Source organism: Dipteris shenzhenensis, chromosome 6, assembly GCF_047967505.1.
Source record: "Dipteris shenzhenensis isolate YYH24624 ecotype China chromosome 6, Dip_SZ_1.0, whole genome shotgun sequence".
NCBI classification, from domain to species: domain Eukaryota; kingdom Viridiplantae; phylum Streptophyta; class Polypodiopsida; order Gleicheniales; family Dipteridaceae; genus Dipteris; species Dipteris shenzhenensis.
The window spans coordinates 49,935,016-49,951,446 of NC_141601.1; the positions used below are offsets into that span (position 1 = coordinate 49,935,016).

A 16,431-nucleotide genomic window follows, 5' to 3' on the forward strand; every position below is an offset into this window, starting at 1 on the left:
CGAGGGCACTCCTTCAAGTCTTTCTTTTTTTGTACCATCATCTGGGCGTTTAGTGAAGATGAAAACCTACTCTGTAGGCATCTCCATCTAAATGAAAACCCCACCAAAAAAAAAGGCTGATGAAGATGATAGATCACTCATGGAACACCTCTTTGCTTCTCCTGTCTGCATTGGACATTGAGAGGGGGTGTTAAGCCAGGCAATCTCCAATTCTCCAGGACCAGATAAACAGGTACAAACACCACTGGTGCCTCTCCAAATCCTGTCAAAGAAACCTCGCATCGGAGGCAAAAACCACAACCAAAGAAATGTCAAAAGCCCCGGTGCAGAGGAGAAACAAAAATAAAAAATTCTTTAAAAAAATGTTTTTCTGGTCTGACCAGATCTGGCCGACCAGATTGACCTGGTCAACTCTGACCAGGTCGGTCAACCTACAGGTTGACCGACTTTTTCTGCCCCTTCCTATTTAAAGGGGGGGGGGCTAGGTATTGACACATTATCTCTTCTCCAGCTCCAGAGGTTCCTGCACACCCTGAGCCACTTCTGCCTCCTGGCTGCCTCCTCTGCTGCCTCAACTTCTGCCTCCTGGCTGCCTCCTCTGCTGCCCTCTTTTCTGCCCCAGATCTGCTCCTTCTTTCTGCTCAGATCTGTCCTCCTTTCTGCTCAGATCTGTCCTCCTTTCTGCTGCAGATCTGTCCCCTTTTACAGCTCCAGATCTGCCCTCTTTTCTGCCCCAGATCTGCCCCTCCTTTCTGCTCAGATCTGTCCTCCTTTCTGCTCCAGATCTGTCCCCTTTTTCAGCTCCAGATCTGCCCACTTTTCTGTTCCAGAACAGCCTTCCTTTCTGCTTCAGTTCTGCTCTTCTTTCTGCATCAGATTACCTCCAACTTCCGCTCCAGATTCCGTTCTTTCTATTCCAAATCTGCAGCAACCCCTTCATCAGTTTGTTGTCTCAGATTTGGTTCAGTTCCAACTTGTGGAGCTAGTGCAGAAGTCCACTACAGTTGTCAGGACTGAAGTTTGTTTCAGAGCTTCTCTTCACTTGTACTAAGTTCCGTTTGTGATATATATATCTTCTTCAGCCATTGATTGTCTTCAGTATTGTTTTATTTGTCTCCAAGTATTTTCTTTATAAGGTGAACAGGACGCACTGTATGTTGTACACACATATACACCGTGCTCGACTAATGGAGTGAACCCATAAATGGGTTTATATAAAAAGGCGTGGATAAGGGATTATGAATCCTATACCACATGCAATTTGTAATCTCAAAACCCCCTCTTAAATCGCACTTAGAGATGAGAGAGGGGAGCAAAACAAGAAATCTGAACTAAAGGCAAAAAACTGAAAATCACCATACTACGATGAGTACAAGCTGAAACTAAAAACTCACCACATTACTATGAGGGAAACTGAGCAAAAACTAGCAACTTATCACCCATTTCTCTCCCTCGTAAGTTGCAAGAGGTTCTGGCAAACCCCAAGCCAATGTCAAAAGCAAGCAAACTTCTCAAAGCTCAAGGGCTTTGTAAAGATATCTGCCACCTATTCCATTGTAGGACAATAAAGTAAATCAGCTTCTCTGAAAAGTACCTTTTCTCGGATGAAGTGATGATGCATCTCAATGTGCTTGGTACAGGCATGAAACACAGAGTTTCTTGCCAAATGTAGGCTGCTCATGTTGTCAAAGTAATCGGAGAGAGAAGGCCACAGACAGTCAAACTCTTAACAACAGTTTCTAAAACCATACAGTCTAACAAGCTATTTGTGATGCCCCGCTATTTTTTTTCAAGAAAATTACTTCATTAAGTATGTATGAAACCGCGAGAGCAAGCTCAAATGCGGGAGTACATCATGGAGGAAAAAACAGCTCAAAGTGAGCTAATACAGAACCAAGGCGGAGGCTAAAAATGCCATCTCAACCCTGAAGGAAACTCAAAGAAGAAAGGAGATCCCCTCCAAACTCTGAAAAAAGTAACTCTCCTGGCAGTGGCTGCTCTGGAGGATCCCTACATGCTCGCCCAAATGGCCATCAGAGTGTGTACTGTGTCAGTCCAAATACTAGCCATAGTCTGGGAAGAATGAACCTGGATACCCTCCATCGCCTCTGTACACCTGGCTCTCCAAATATGCCAAGCTACAATGCTAGCCACAATCTCCCAAGACGTGTCTACTGAGGCATGAACAGCTCTGAAAGGAGTGAGGAGAACATCCTGGAGGAAACAAGACTCCACTGAGTGTCGCCGTACACTGAAAGCTGGATCTGGATCATGTCCCTCGAAAAACACATGTGGGCCAGTAAGAAATAACCAAGCCATTGAACCCCAGGTCATATAGAAAGGCGTTGTATGAAAGATGCTGAAAATCCTGGCAACACCTTTCCAGACTGTCTGCACTCCCAAAGGCAATGCTATACTGACTCAACTGCTATGTGACAACAGGACAAGTAGGGTCAATCCCGAACCTGGATCTCCACAAGTTCACAACAATCCCTCCATGAATAGAAAGCCAAAAGAAAAGAGTGATCTTTCTTCTTCGATTTCTGTATAAACTGGTTGAGAACATCCACTGCATAACAGAGATCCGGTCTGCTACTTGTCAGATAGATGACACCACCTATGAACTGTCTCTACAGCTGAGAATCTCTATCCGGAGAATCAGTATACTGTGACAACTTCAAGTTTCTTTCCATTGGAGTGCCACATGGCTTGGCATCCATCATCTGAAACTGATGCAACAGTTTCTTTGCAAACATGGACTTAGTTAACATAGTCTGCAAATTAGACCTCCTGATTTGTATTACAAGGAAATGATGCAGCTAACACATATCTTTCATTGAAAATTCTGATGTCAATTTTACAGTAATAATCATCTACATACATGAGTATTACTGCAATACTCCTTCCAGTCGGAAAGATGTAGACAGATGGATCTACAGATGAACTGTGGGAACCATGTGCTAATACCCTGGCATTCAATTGCCTAGGAGCCTGCTTCAAACTTAAATCTGCATTTTAGATGGTCCTGTCCTGGAACTGCGTATTCCACAGGCTGATCCATATAGATCACTTTGCTTAGGTAGCCATTGAGGAAGGTATCTTTGACATCCATCTGATAGGTGGGCAACAGAACGTTAGCTGCTATGACTGTTCACTACTAGCTCTATGTCATAAGGTACATTTCTGAAAAACTCCACAGGCATTGGAGTAGACATGGCTGTAACAGTACACTAATCATAGCAGCTATGCACCTCTTGCATGTTTCTCAAACGGTACTTTCATATGCTTCTTAAGGAAAGATCTCAATCCTTCGCACGTGCATGCATAAGCATGGTAAGATTCTCTAGTTTTGGCCTTCTGAAACCCAATGATTGACATCCAATTGCTGGCACAAATGGCCAGTCATGCAGCTGACTTGTCTTCAGCGACCAGCTCATCAGCCCAAAGATACCTTTGACATGTACGGCTTTCCAGCTCATGCATGCCAAGTTACCTATGCATGACGACAAGATGCAAAGCCAGGGGGGGAACACCTGCATGAATGTACATGCAAAGCAGGGAGGGAGGAACATCTGCATGTAAAACCAGCAGAATGCATTTGCATACAAAGCTATCTAGGCACGTGGCCACATGTATAGCACATGCATGCGTAAAGGAGATTCGTATCTCTGCTTCTGTCTAGAAGCCTTCTATCTACTGAAACAAATCAGAACCATCAGCATATAGCCGCCTGTGCCCTTGGTAGGGCAGCATGCAACCTCACGGCGGCTATTCCACAGTCAAAAAGCTGGGTAGTTGTCTGCTATTCGTCATCTCTTTCAACCTGTCCAAACTGACAAACCAGCCCAAAATAGTACACCAATGCCCTCAAACTGTCCCAAAGCCAGTTAGAACTGATTCATGCAACAGTTTCATGAAGGAAAGGCCTTCCAGCCAATTCAATCATGACGCTGTCCTCAACGAATCACCTCAACTACTGAGTTTCGTTTCAAAGGTCCAATTCCGCTAACCCCGTAGAGTCCACGACCTGAAGCAGAGAGGGATCAGTGCTCATACACGACAAAATACCACTCTCCCACCATGCTTCAAAACGCAATATTTGAGAGCACCATCCTTAACCAATGAGCAAAAAATTACACCACTCCAATGGTCTATCTTCCCTTGTCAACTAGTAAAGAGGGATGTCTACGGCGCTCATGTGAGAGTCCACCTAAGGTCGGGTCTCTCAACTCATGCTCTCTCGGTCTCTACTGCATCTCATCACCTGCTGTCAATGGCTCTAGTCACCAAAGAAAAAATCAGTGATCGTCCTTTGACTGAGTTCTAATGGTCTCTTATGTGCTCTCCTCTATGCTCGCAAGAGCTGATCTCTACGTCACTAGGACCCGAGAACAAAGCTGGCCACACATCGATGATCAAGATGTGCCAAGAAATCTCTAAGTGGACCATCTTGAATAGTCAAAGGTGCCATCCACGAATCTCATAGTACACAGGGCAAAGTGCAAGAGACCATCTCTCATGTGGGAATGCCCTCTTGCCCATCTTGTCTTAACCCGTAGATGTGAGAAGATACTCGGAACTGCCCCCGCAAGATTGTTCGAGCATGTGGAGATGGATCTCAGTGTAGCCTGATGGTTTGGTAACCCCCTCCTCTTAGATCTGTAAGCAGTGATCTCTGTAAAACCTGAGTTTTATTGAAAGCTTCTAAGGTGCAAGCCAAGTCTTGTATGTGTGGAGCTGTAATAGATCCTCTTTAATGACCTGGTTCACCTCATGATAGGTGGGCAAAATGGATGGAGCCGCAAGAATATACTAAAACAGCCGTAGTCTATCCATATGGAGTCCCAAGCTTGCAAACCATCTGCCTATCCGAGCATACCAGTTCCTCTTATCCCCAGTTGTCTTTGATCCCCAGCTGCCTCCAATGCAATAGATGAGGACAAAGCCAGCCATGGCAATCTGCTCATTCAAATGTCAAAGTTCGTGACTCTATGAAGATAGGTGACCACCTGAAAAACTGCATCAAGCTGTAAAAGGGTAGCCTCAAACTCTGCTAGCACAATGAGAAGAGCAGTCTGTTGAGAGTCTGTCACTCGAGAAACTTCCGTTAGAAGTCTTTGGAATTTTATATATACCTTCATAAGACTAGAATATATACAATCTTACCAATTAAAATTATTTATAGCATAAGCAAAAGAACAAAGGGACTTTGTAAGAGACTTTAGACAAAATTATGAGTAAATGATAAAAACTAGTAAGTAAAGCTACGCTTTTGTTCTCACCAGTATCCTAGCATAAGCTGCCATCTGGGTTTCGAAAGATTCCAGAATCTCTTCAGTAAACACAGTGCTTACTAAGCTTTGAAATCACAACCAAACAACAAGAAATTCGATAGCAAAAAGAAAGAAAGAAAGCAGAAAATCAGAAAAAGAAATGCAGAGAGAGAGAGAGAGAGAGAGACTTAGAATTAATTACATTAAATTTCCATCACAACCCAACCTAACCCCTTAAATTGTAAAAAAAAGGAGGAGAAAGAAACAACAACTAATATACTGACACAAGGGAACAAAGATAAACAAACGTACATATAAGAAAGCAAATGAAACACCAATGCAAGCATAAGGAAACAATTAGTATCATTATTTTTTAACTACTTTGTTTTTTGTTTTTTAATTTCAAGTTTAAATAATAATAAACAATAATAAGGGAGGGGGAGGAAAATGTGTTTTTTTTGTACCAGAAAGCATTTACATTCATAGCTGTCCAAGAGTGGGACAGCTACTATTCATAACTAAAAACAGCAATAAAAAACTTCCAACTGGTCCTGAGGAAGGTCTCCAAGAGAATCCTATAGAGACCAAAGCAAAGAAGCTCAAAAGTATGGGAAGACATTCGCTGAAGAGTGCTTATATAGTTGAATGGTACGAGCATGATACGATGACCAAAGAACCCAACATTGACACCAAGAGAAGAAATTATCATACTCCAGGATAGAAGTATATCTTCCAACCAACCAAAATTGCTTCCCAAAGGAAGTGGTTGGAAAACGAGCTCAAAGCCTTGTCATCAATCGGAAAAAGAAATCCCGTGCAAAAGGACAGGTCCCAGACAGCTGCAATACATGAGAGCAATTGGGGCAAGTCAAGGAAGCTTTTGAGAAGGCGGAGAGCCTTATGATCATACTGTTAGAAAATACCCAACAGAGGGTACACGCAGCGAAAATAATACCCAGGAGCTCACACAGTGTGCGGTGTGGGTGTGGAATCACAAACTTCTTTACTTATGTGCATTCAATAGGTGTGCAGACTCATCAATAGACAATGAACCAAACCAGATAGAGAAACCACCAAATAATATATTTCCGTCCACAACTATGGACACAATACAAAAGAGACAGATCCAGAGTCCCACCAATGGTGTGGTCCTCTGATCTTACCACAAAAGTCCTTCTCCTATCTGCTGGCTATCTCTAGACTAGAGTCCGCGTGCTCCACCTCGAGCGTGAGTAGACTTTCCGTCTAGAATCATCCTCTCCACCTTGCTGTCTGGAAACCAGTCTAGGTGGGCAGCTTCCTGTTAGCTAAGTCTGCAGCCCTGCTAGCACCTCTCTATCTTCCTGAATGTAGGTCCAGAGGGTGGCTACCTCCTGCTCCTTTCTGCTCTGGATCTGCTGCTGCAAGTGATGATGAAATGAGGCTAAATGGCCTCTTTATATAGGCCCCAAGGCCTGCACCAAAAAACCGACCAGTCTGTAAAAACCGACTCAGTCTGTAAAAACCGCCCTTAAAGGGCTCACAAGTCAGGCCTTTTATGGCCCAAACTTCCAGGGCTTTTGGCCCTCCATTCAAGGCAAATATGCAGCCTATAAAAGGCCTGCCACCTGCCCACTGACAGTCACATTCCTTGCTGCAGATCTGAGCCTGCACTCCCTGACATGTCTACGCCTCTGCAAACAGTGCGCCTCCATGTCCTAGATCCTCCGCAATCTGTCCTAGACTGTCTTGCTTCTGCTCCGTACTTTCCTGGCCCTCTGTCCTGCCCTTAACAGTTCTAGATGTGCTGCCCTCATGCCAGCCATGATGCTGTCTATGTGGCAGCCCCTTTCTCTCTTTTTCTGTTGGGTTCTGCCCTAGGTCTCCCTCCCCCATGCTCTCCTCATATGGGGGCTTACAGATGGGGAGGTGACCTTTCCAACACCCCCTCTCACCGACACATCTCAGCCCAATGCCAACACGTCGATGAAGATGCTCCAGTAACTCCCTGGTCGTAGTCCTCTGGAACCTTTCGGTGTCAAAATCTTTTCCTGGCTTTTCATCCAGTGGCTCCTGCTCCACCAGGTCCGGTTCTGCTTCTGCACACCATCCTGGTACACAGGTCCATCTCTGGTAGCATCTCCTGGTACCACCTTCTTCAGTCGCATTCCCGCCTCTGAACTCGAGCAATCCAGCCGTCACGATCTTCCAGTCGTCCCCCTCATAATGAGTGAACAACCTGGAGTCTTCCAGGCACCATGCTCTGAGGGTCTGTTTCAACCCGTCCTTCCTTTGGCAAGGTCTGCACCAATGAATAATTCCGAATAACCTGGACCATGAACTCTCACTGAGTTCTCAAGCAGGTACTCTTCTGGCTTCAGTACTCTTTGTCCACCACCTTCTAGCAATCTGCGTCCGAGATTTGAAGAAGCACCAAAACTTCCCCTTCTGCCTTCGAAGAAGGCCAATTCCTTCCAATCTCTTATCACTTGAGACAAATGAAGAGCAGAATCTCTCCACAGCATGCTATAAAGGCTCAAATGCAGAATATCAAATACATACCAGACTGTTGTACTGCCTGAATGTTCGCTCTGAAAGCAAACCCTGTACCTCAATGAGGCACCCGCCAAGATCCTGTGTAATCCTGTACTGTCCCCTTCTGAAGTCCAGCATCCATCTGACCATGAGACCCCAAGGCTTTCCATGGAATCCACCCTCGTGTCAGTGTCAACAGCTACACACCTGGAAGGTACCAAGCGCTCCATACTGTCCTTCACCTTCACAAAGGCATCTGACTCCTCGTCGACCCAACTCTCTATGTCAAACATCCTTACTGTGATTTCGGGATCAACATACCTGACCTCGGTAACACTAGGTGATGTCACCAGGAACAATTCTTCGATTACCACATTAGCTTTGGCCTTTCCCTCTGAATCTGGGTCAGACTCTTGTTTGTTTTTCAGATCCACCTTTTTCTTTCTGCAGTCCTTTGCAAAATGTCCGGGCGTATCACAATAGAAACACTTCTTCTTGTGCTTCCTCTTCGAAGTCCCCTCGTCATCAGAGTCATCTTTATTGGACTTGCCACTGTTAGGCTTGCCCTTTCCCTTACCTGCGGAATCCTTCACCAGCATCGCCTTGTCATCTTTGTCCCCGTTGTAGAGCTTCTCCCGAGCTTCCTCCTGTAGCAATAAGGGACACAACTCCTCAAATGTCAGAGGTTTGGTCCTCTGTCCTGCTGTCACAGCCGTAACAAAGCTCTTGAAACTCCGAGGCAATCTCCTCAGTACCATCAAGGCCAGATGGCATGAGTCCGTCTTCTGACCAATTGCTGCCAGCTGATCCCGCACCACCTTGACCTTCGTCAAATGGCTATGTACCGTATCGCCTTCTTCCATATCAAGATTGTAGAGTTGATGCTGAAGAAGCACGATCCGGGAGGTATTATCTGTCTCGTACAGATCCTTCAGGGTGGCCCACGCCTCTACTGACGTCTCGGCCAGCTGGATATGCGGAAGAACAGACTCCACCGTAGTCCCTATGATTATTGCCAGGGCATGGGCATCTCTTTCTTCCCAAGCTTCAAGCTCCTCTCTATCTACTGCCATGAGTACCTTCCCTTTACTGTCCACCATGTCTTCCGGCTTCGACTCCTCTCCCGTGGTCAGCTTCCACAACTTCCAAGCCACTAAATGACTCCGGATCTTCACTTTCCAGATCGGGTAATTAGTCCCGTCCAGGTTCCCAAACTCTCCAAAGTTAGGGATAGTGAAAGAGAGAAAACTGGAGGAGGAGGAAGGAATAGCAGGGGCTGAAGAGGCTGTCGACATCTCTGCTGTATATACCACTCAACAAAGTCAACCAAACTCAAATGCAGTAAACCAGAACTCTGAACGCACCTGACTGAACCTGAGTCACCCTCCTTCTCGCAAGGGCACAATCCTCCAGTCGTGGAAGTCGATTCCCTAGAGCTTCTGAATCAGGGTCGTCCTTCAGCAAGGTCCCTGCCTTCAGGCTCCCACACCTATGAGCCTCCTACTTGGGCTCTGATACCATGTTAGAAAATACCCAACAGAGGGTACACGCAGCGAAAATAATGCCCAGGAGCTCACACAGTGTGCGGTGTGGGTGTGGAATCACAAACTTCTTTACTTATGTGCATTCAATAGGTGTGCAGACTCATCAATAGACAATGAACCAAACCAGATAGAGAAACCACCAAATAATATATTTCCGTCCACAACTATGGACACAATACAAAAGAGACAGATCCAGAGTCCCACCAATGGTGTGGTCCTCTGATCTTACCACAAAAGTCCTTCTCCTATCTGCTGGCTATCTCTAGACTAGAGTCCGCGTGCTCCACCTCGAGCGTGAGTTAGACTTTCCGTCTAGAATCATCCTCTCCACCTTGCTGTCTGGAAACCAGTCTAGGTGGGCAGCTTCCTGTTAGCTAAGTCTGCAGCCCTGCTAGCACCTCTCTATCTTCCTGAATGTAGGTCCAGAGGGTGGCTACCTCCTGCTCCTTTCTGCTCTGGATCTGCTGCTGCAAGTGATGATGAAATGAGGCTAAATGGCCTCTTTATATAGGCCCCAAGGCCTGCACCAAAAAACCGACCAGTCTGTAAAAACCGACTCAGTCTGTAAAAACCGCCCTTAAAGGGCTCACAAGTCAGGCCTTTTATGGCCCAAACTTCCAGGGCTTTTGGCCCTCCATTCAAGGCAAATATGCAGCCTATAAAAGGCCTGCCACCTGCCCACTGACAGTCACATTCCTTGCTGCAGATCTGAGCCTGCACTCCCTGCCATGTCTGCGCCTCTGCAAACAGTGCGCCTCCATGTCCTAGATCCTCCGCAATCTGTCCCAGACTGTCTTGCTTCTGCTCCGTACTTTCCTGGCCCTCTGTCCTGCCCTTAACAGTTCTAGATGTGCTGCCCTCATGCCAGCCATGATGCTGTCTATGTGGCAGCCCCTTTCTCTCTTTTTCTGTTGGGTTCTGCCCTAGGTCTCCCTCCCCCATGCTCTCCTCATATGGGGGCTTACAGATGGGGAGGTGACCTTTCCAACACATACTTGGTGCACCAAAAGCATTCCATAACCTTAGTGATAAACTTTTGAATATCTCGAGAAGACCAAGGCATAAGGGGCAAGTAAAACTGCACATAAGCCATAAGAATAGACTGAAAAATTCGAAGGAGAACATGCAGCAGCCAAGTAGATAACTTCCGATAATCTAACTTGCGGAACAGCTTTTGCAACACCCCAAGTCTCTCTTGTGGCAAAGACACATGCCATCCTATAGGATAGCCCAAATGACGCACCAACTGATCACTACTCCAAGCCACAAGATGCTGCCAATCACACTCGCAAAGGGGCAAGAGTTTGGATTTGCTGAAATTAACTTCCAAACCAGCAGCAGACCCAAAAAGATGTAATGCATGCATAATATGCCTGATATCATCCTCCGAGTTTCGGAGGAAGAAAAAGGAATCATCAGCATAAGCCCAATTGAGAAAAGGCGCTCCTCTTGGAAACTCAATGCCATGCAAAACCCGCTGAGAATCCAAGGCATCAATTTGCATCAACAGTGGATCAGTAGCAATCGCAAAGAGAAGAGCACTAAGACGACATCCCTGTCGAACCAGACGGCCTAACGACCAAGAAGATGAGAGGGCATTGGATAAAAGGCAAGTTGCCGTGCCCTCATCATAAGTCAATAAACCACATTTTGCATTTTTGGCCCAAAGCCCAATTGTCTCATAACTGCAGTAATGAGTTCCGTCTAACGGTGTCAAATGCTTTTTCAATGTCCACTTGCATGATGAGAACATCAGGCTAAACATATTTGGCATATTCTATGCCAATATAAGCATTTGCAATATTGTGCCTGTGAGGCACAAAACCATACTGTGCAGGATGCAATCCATGTACAAAAAGTGTGATATATGCAAAACCAACATTTTAGAAATTCACTTGTATACCACAAGCATCAAGGTGATTGGACGCCAATCAGATAATGATTGACAAAAGGGATTTCTTGGAATAAATTGCAGCAAAGCCCAATGGTCTCATAACTGCAGCAATGAGTTCCATTTGATGGTGTCAAATGCTTGTTCAATGTCCACTTGCATGATGAGAACATCCTGCTAAGTGTATTTGGCATATTCTATGCCAATATAAGCATTTGCAATATTGTGCCTGTGAGACACAAAACCATACTGTGCAGGATGCAATCCCATGTACAAAAAGTGTGATATATGCAAAACCAACATTTTAGAAATTCACTTGTATACCACAGGCATCAAGGTGATTGGACGCCAATCAGATAATGATTGACAATTTTTTGGAATAAATCGCAGCAAGCCCTTTTTCAAGATAAAGGCATATGACCAGAAGTCCGACCCTATTAATCATACACAAAAGAACAGGGCTCAAATGATCCCAATATTCAACAAAAAATTCCAGTCTCAAACCATCCCATCCCGGAGATTTAGCGCACCCCGATTTGGATAGTGTTGCTTTCAGTTCCAAATCTGTAAAAGGCAATTGCAACTTATGTGCATCCTCTTGAGAGAAAGTGGGTCGAACATTTTGTTAAAAAACCCTCCTTGCATCAACCTCCACAGCAGGGGAGGAGGTGGGGCTGCAAACATATCAGAAAAGTAGCTTCGAACCTCATCATCAAGCTGCTGTTCATTCATTGTCCAAGTTCCATCCCGACGCATGACATGGTGCAAAGAATGCATGCGGCGGAGGCATGAAGCCTTTTGAAAAAGGACCCATATATTGCATAGCTTTTTGCCTGGAACGAAGCTGTCATTTTCTCAGCTTGTGTTGATCATTGTCAAACAAGCAACAAAGGCCATCACTCACTCACACTTTTTTTTTTTGGTGAAATCTTTGATTGATTATATTATATGAGTAGCAACCTCAAAATAAGGTGCTAGAATTACATCAACTGAAAATTTCAGTATATGCCAAAAAGACCTCATGATCTATGCAGCGGGTCTGCAAGCAATCAAAGAAAGATATAACTAATGTTAGAATTGTTGCTAAACAAGATGTTTAGTAACTTCTCATGTCCATGAATGCCTGCTTCTTTTGGCAGACTAGACGATGATCCTGGCATATGGTCTCTATCGCACTCAAAAGATGGTGCTTGGTTTTGAATCTGAGTTGGCAACGTAAAGCCTTACATCACTATCATACCACCAATTGCAGGGGACTGAACCAATAGGTGGGGGATGAGTGGAGCATGTGGTGTGGGGAAAGGTTTGGACAGCGGCATCATGAAGGAAGCACATGATCAAAGCAACACAATTTTTTAGACTTGGGATGTCTTCACAATGTGTGAGTAGGGTAGAAAGGAGGGTGGCGTACTCGGGGGATAACCTATGGTCGAAGTGAATGTCGTGGTATGTGATGTATGCAAAAGGCCTCATTGTGTATTTCACATGGTGAGGGATGGAAAGAGAGCAAAAGCATGCATAGATGTGAAGGAAATGGAAGGGACTATCGATAAGGAAGCAGTTGTCAACATCAAAACATGAGGTACAATAGGAGTGAGGTAGGCTTATGTACTCCCCTCAACTATATCCCTTTTAGCCCTTCTAGGCCCAAACAACCCCACTTTTGAGAGCACAGAAACTGGCTGGATTGGACAAGGTTTCCCAGCTTCTATGATGATAGCCAGAGCCAAAGACTCTAAGATGTTTAGAGTGTTCTTTACTCTTGGAATAATTTCCAGCCCATATGACTTAAATACAGGCCTTAGAAGTTGTCAAAATGCCTTGGAAGTCAATCCTACAGCAGGCAAAGAAAATTCCACAGCTTTGACGAGTGTAATCTGTTTAGATGAGTGCAAAAAGGGACATAGAAATGACAGCCCAGATGATGCGGACGGAGCATTCTCGTATTGATAGTTGGCATGCTCATCAATATATGTGTGGACATCTAAGAAGGGATGCCTATAGGCATGCTGATGTTACATCCTTACTAGCACGACAGGAGAAAACCTATTGCAGAAGAGCACAGGACACAAGACATGCATCATGCAGGATCTGTAAGTGAACACAGCACTATGAGCATCTCAACGGGAACTTTTGTCAATCACTCCCACATCTGACTACACCGGTTGGTGATGCCATTGGGTCGTTCGACGCTTCACATGCATGGGGTGGAGACCCGTCTTCACGACAGCCATTCGAAATGGCATATCCCAGCCTCCCATGAATCCTCTTGGGAGAGCCTTTTTCCCACCCAAAATCTAGACTCAATCAGCATGTGAGGGGAAAGTATAGGCCCAACCAACACATGGATTTAGGAGGCCAGTGGAACACTAATGATGCCTTGCTAGAGCTGCACTATGCTCATATGGCCTTATCAACCAATGCTAAGGCTCGTTCATCTTCCTACACTTGTTTAGCTATTCATAGGCCACATTCATTATGATATTGTGGAGGCAATGTTGGGCAGGTATTTAGCAGAGACTTGAAAGACACATTGACAATCCACAGGTTCAAAGGTAAGACCACGGCACCAAATGGGCTAGAACAATCTCCCACAAGCCTAGAAGATTACTTCAGCTTTGGTCTAACAAAAGATGAGAGCAAGGTCATTTATGATGCCATGCACTCAGAAGACTATGGCCACACTTGGTGGAGAAGGATGATGAAATCATCACGCATGCCCTACACATGGATTGATCTCAGCAACCTCACGGTATCCAATTTTGTGTCTCCACTCGTCCTCGATTATTGTATACAACAACGGGTTGCATTGACACAATCAAGATCAGTTCTGAAAGACTACCAACAATCATGGATCCGTGAGGAAGCACAAAGGTTTACTGTTTCTTGAGCCTAACTACAACAGTTATATAAATGAATATGTTTTTCGGCTGCTCCTATTTGGGGTGGACATCATAGCCAAAGATGCAATGCAAGGACAGCTAATCGAAGCTACCATGTGGGATATATGGCAAAACAATCAATGCTTCCAATGTGGGGAAATGTAGACAGCATGGCACAAAGGGGAGTACAAGGTCTGTGATTTTGGAGCTTCTTGATGATGAGCTTGCCAGGATGGACCAACAATTACAGGACCCAGTAGGCACTACTAGTCGAGTCTTCTACATCTTAGATAATGTATACATGCTACTGCTGATATGCTCTCCCAAGCCATGCTCTCTAGACTACAGTCAATAGCCTACATGACTATCCAAGTGGAAAAAGAGTGAATGAGAGAGAGAGGCTGCACCCCGTAATCGTAGTTTGGGATGCGGGCTTCCCCGCCGCATACCATAGCCGTGCCATGCCCACTGACCACCCAAAGAAATCCCAAGAGAGAAGCTCCATATATCCAAGGCCTCCGTTGCCATATTTTTGTATATAGGACTAAAGTCCCTCTTAATGTCACATGTCATTCACAAGGAGTGAAGGCCCCGCCAATGGTCATCCTTCAGATAGTAAATGACTGCCACTATCACAGCACAAGGTTCCATCAACAGGATCTACAGCCGCAACTAGGGTCTGCCCATCCCACAGGTACAGGTCAATTTGCTGCCTCCATCAATCAATGCACACATGTCACATCACCACTAGGCTCTCCTCATCCCCAGGGACAGGTCAATTGCTCAATCAATGCACACGTCACCCTGCCACAAGGCATCACTTCTTTGCAAGCTGCATACATAACTGCTGAAACAGGGCAGCACAACCTGTAGCAGTGCCCCAAAAAAGCTCCTAGGACAATGATTTACCGTACATCCTCTCAACTAGAAGCAAGGTCATTCCCGAAAGAAACTAGAAGCCAAGGCCCAGAGGCTACTGTCAAGATTGCATTATACTTGACTTGCACTTTAGCTTCCTTCAGAACTTGACATACTGGATAGCATCTAGTTCCGTTTCCTACTAATCATTTCTGAAAGTAAGGTCCGGAGGATACTAGAGACCTGCTGGCAACGTTGCATTTTACTAACCTACTCCACAGCTGCTTACAAGTAAAATGAATCTTACAACTTGACTTGAGTCTGAGGGGACAGCACAATCTAAGCTGTACATTCTTAAATCTTATCCACATCGTGAATGCATTGGATGAGCTCGTGACTATTCAAAGAAGAATATCTTCTCATCAAAGAAGATAGACCCGTCTGTCTTGAATATTTATAATTGAATTAACAAGCACAATGTTGCAGAGTTAACTCGATAAATCCCAGATGGAATTAGTATCGATGGCTGGCATTCATCGATATACAGTGAAATTTATCATTCCGAATTAGGTAGAATCGAAAAGTTTGCATGCATCTTGTAAAGCAATGTCAGGTTCGTCCAAGAATATGCCTCGTGGCCATCTGCCATCATGTGGGTGTGAAGAAGAGCTGTCAAATTTCAATCTACTGAACTATATATTTCAGATGACTAGATACCAAAAACAGTTGTTAACAAGCCCAATACGACGTAGGTGCTACTGAGCGTTTTCCGGTAGGATCTTCCCTTATCGTCCACTGAAGCAATTCTATCTAATTACAAGCCTGTTGCTACCATTGCATATTCCATAAAAGAAGGAATTCATGCCCTGCAATATATTATTGGACATAGAAAAACATGGAAGTTACAGCAGGGACCTTCTCTCCGCTGAGGGCATCAGCGACCTTGAGCGCGTGATCCCGGCGTGTAGTACGCTTGGTAAGCTTCCGGATGAGGAGAGCACCTCCGAGCAAGCAAAGGGCCTTAAGGACGAGGCCAGGGACAATGTGGGCGCGAGGGCGAGGGTCACCAGGAGAGTGAGGAGAGGATGCTTCTTTGAGGGAAGAAGCGTCATCAACTGAAGAACTCGCCATGGAAGCTTGCACTTACCATTGACATACAGAGAGACTGGAAAGAAGTCTAATGTAGAGCTTCCTCACCAAAAGACTAGGTACCCAATCCACCCTTCCTTACCCAATGGATCAACTTCATTATGCACACACACTCAATAAATTCAACCATTCTCTCTTCAAATCACTCTTGGACCAACAGTAAGAATATCCAAAGAATCTCTTATCAGCGACAATTACTTATGTTGCCTTGGAATTTCAAGTTGGAACGAGGTGGAAAGGCTCTTTCGGGCCTTCTTGTGGGCAAAAGGTGAGGGCAAGAAACAGATGCATTACATTGCATGGGATGCCCTTAAACATCC

General features: G+C 45.1%; 1 protein-coding gene across 3 annotated transcripts in view; it reads right to left on the reverse strand.

Annotated features, from left to right (window-relative positions):
• LOC147901290 (chromophore lyase CRL, chloroplastic-like) overlaps positions 1–16,230 on the reverse strand; it is a 43,382-nt gene extending 27,152 nt beyond the window's left edge. For 2 of the 3 annotated variants that reach the window (XM_087375609.1, XM_087375608.1), the window contains exon 1: positions 15,878–16,230. In XM_087375609.1, coding sequence (XP_087231735.1) covers positions 15,878–16,093 — 216 coding nt within the window. In that variant the 5' untranslated portion in view covers positions 16,094–16,230. Of the gene's footprint in view, positions 1–1,402; positions 1,491–15,877 lie in introns of those variants that run through there. The other variant, XM_087375610.1, reaches the window with a different exon arrangement.
• Positions 16,231–16,431: the final 201 nt, after the last annotated feature.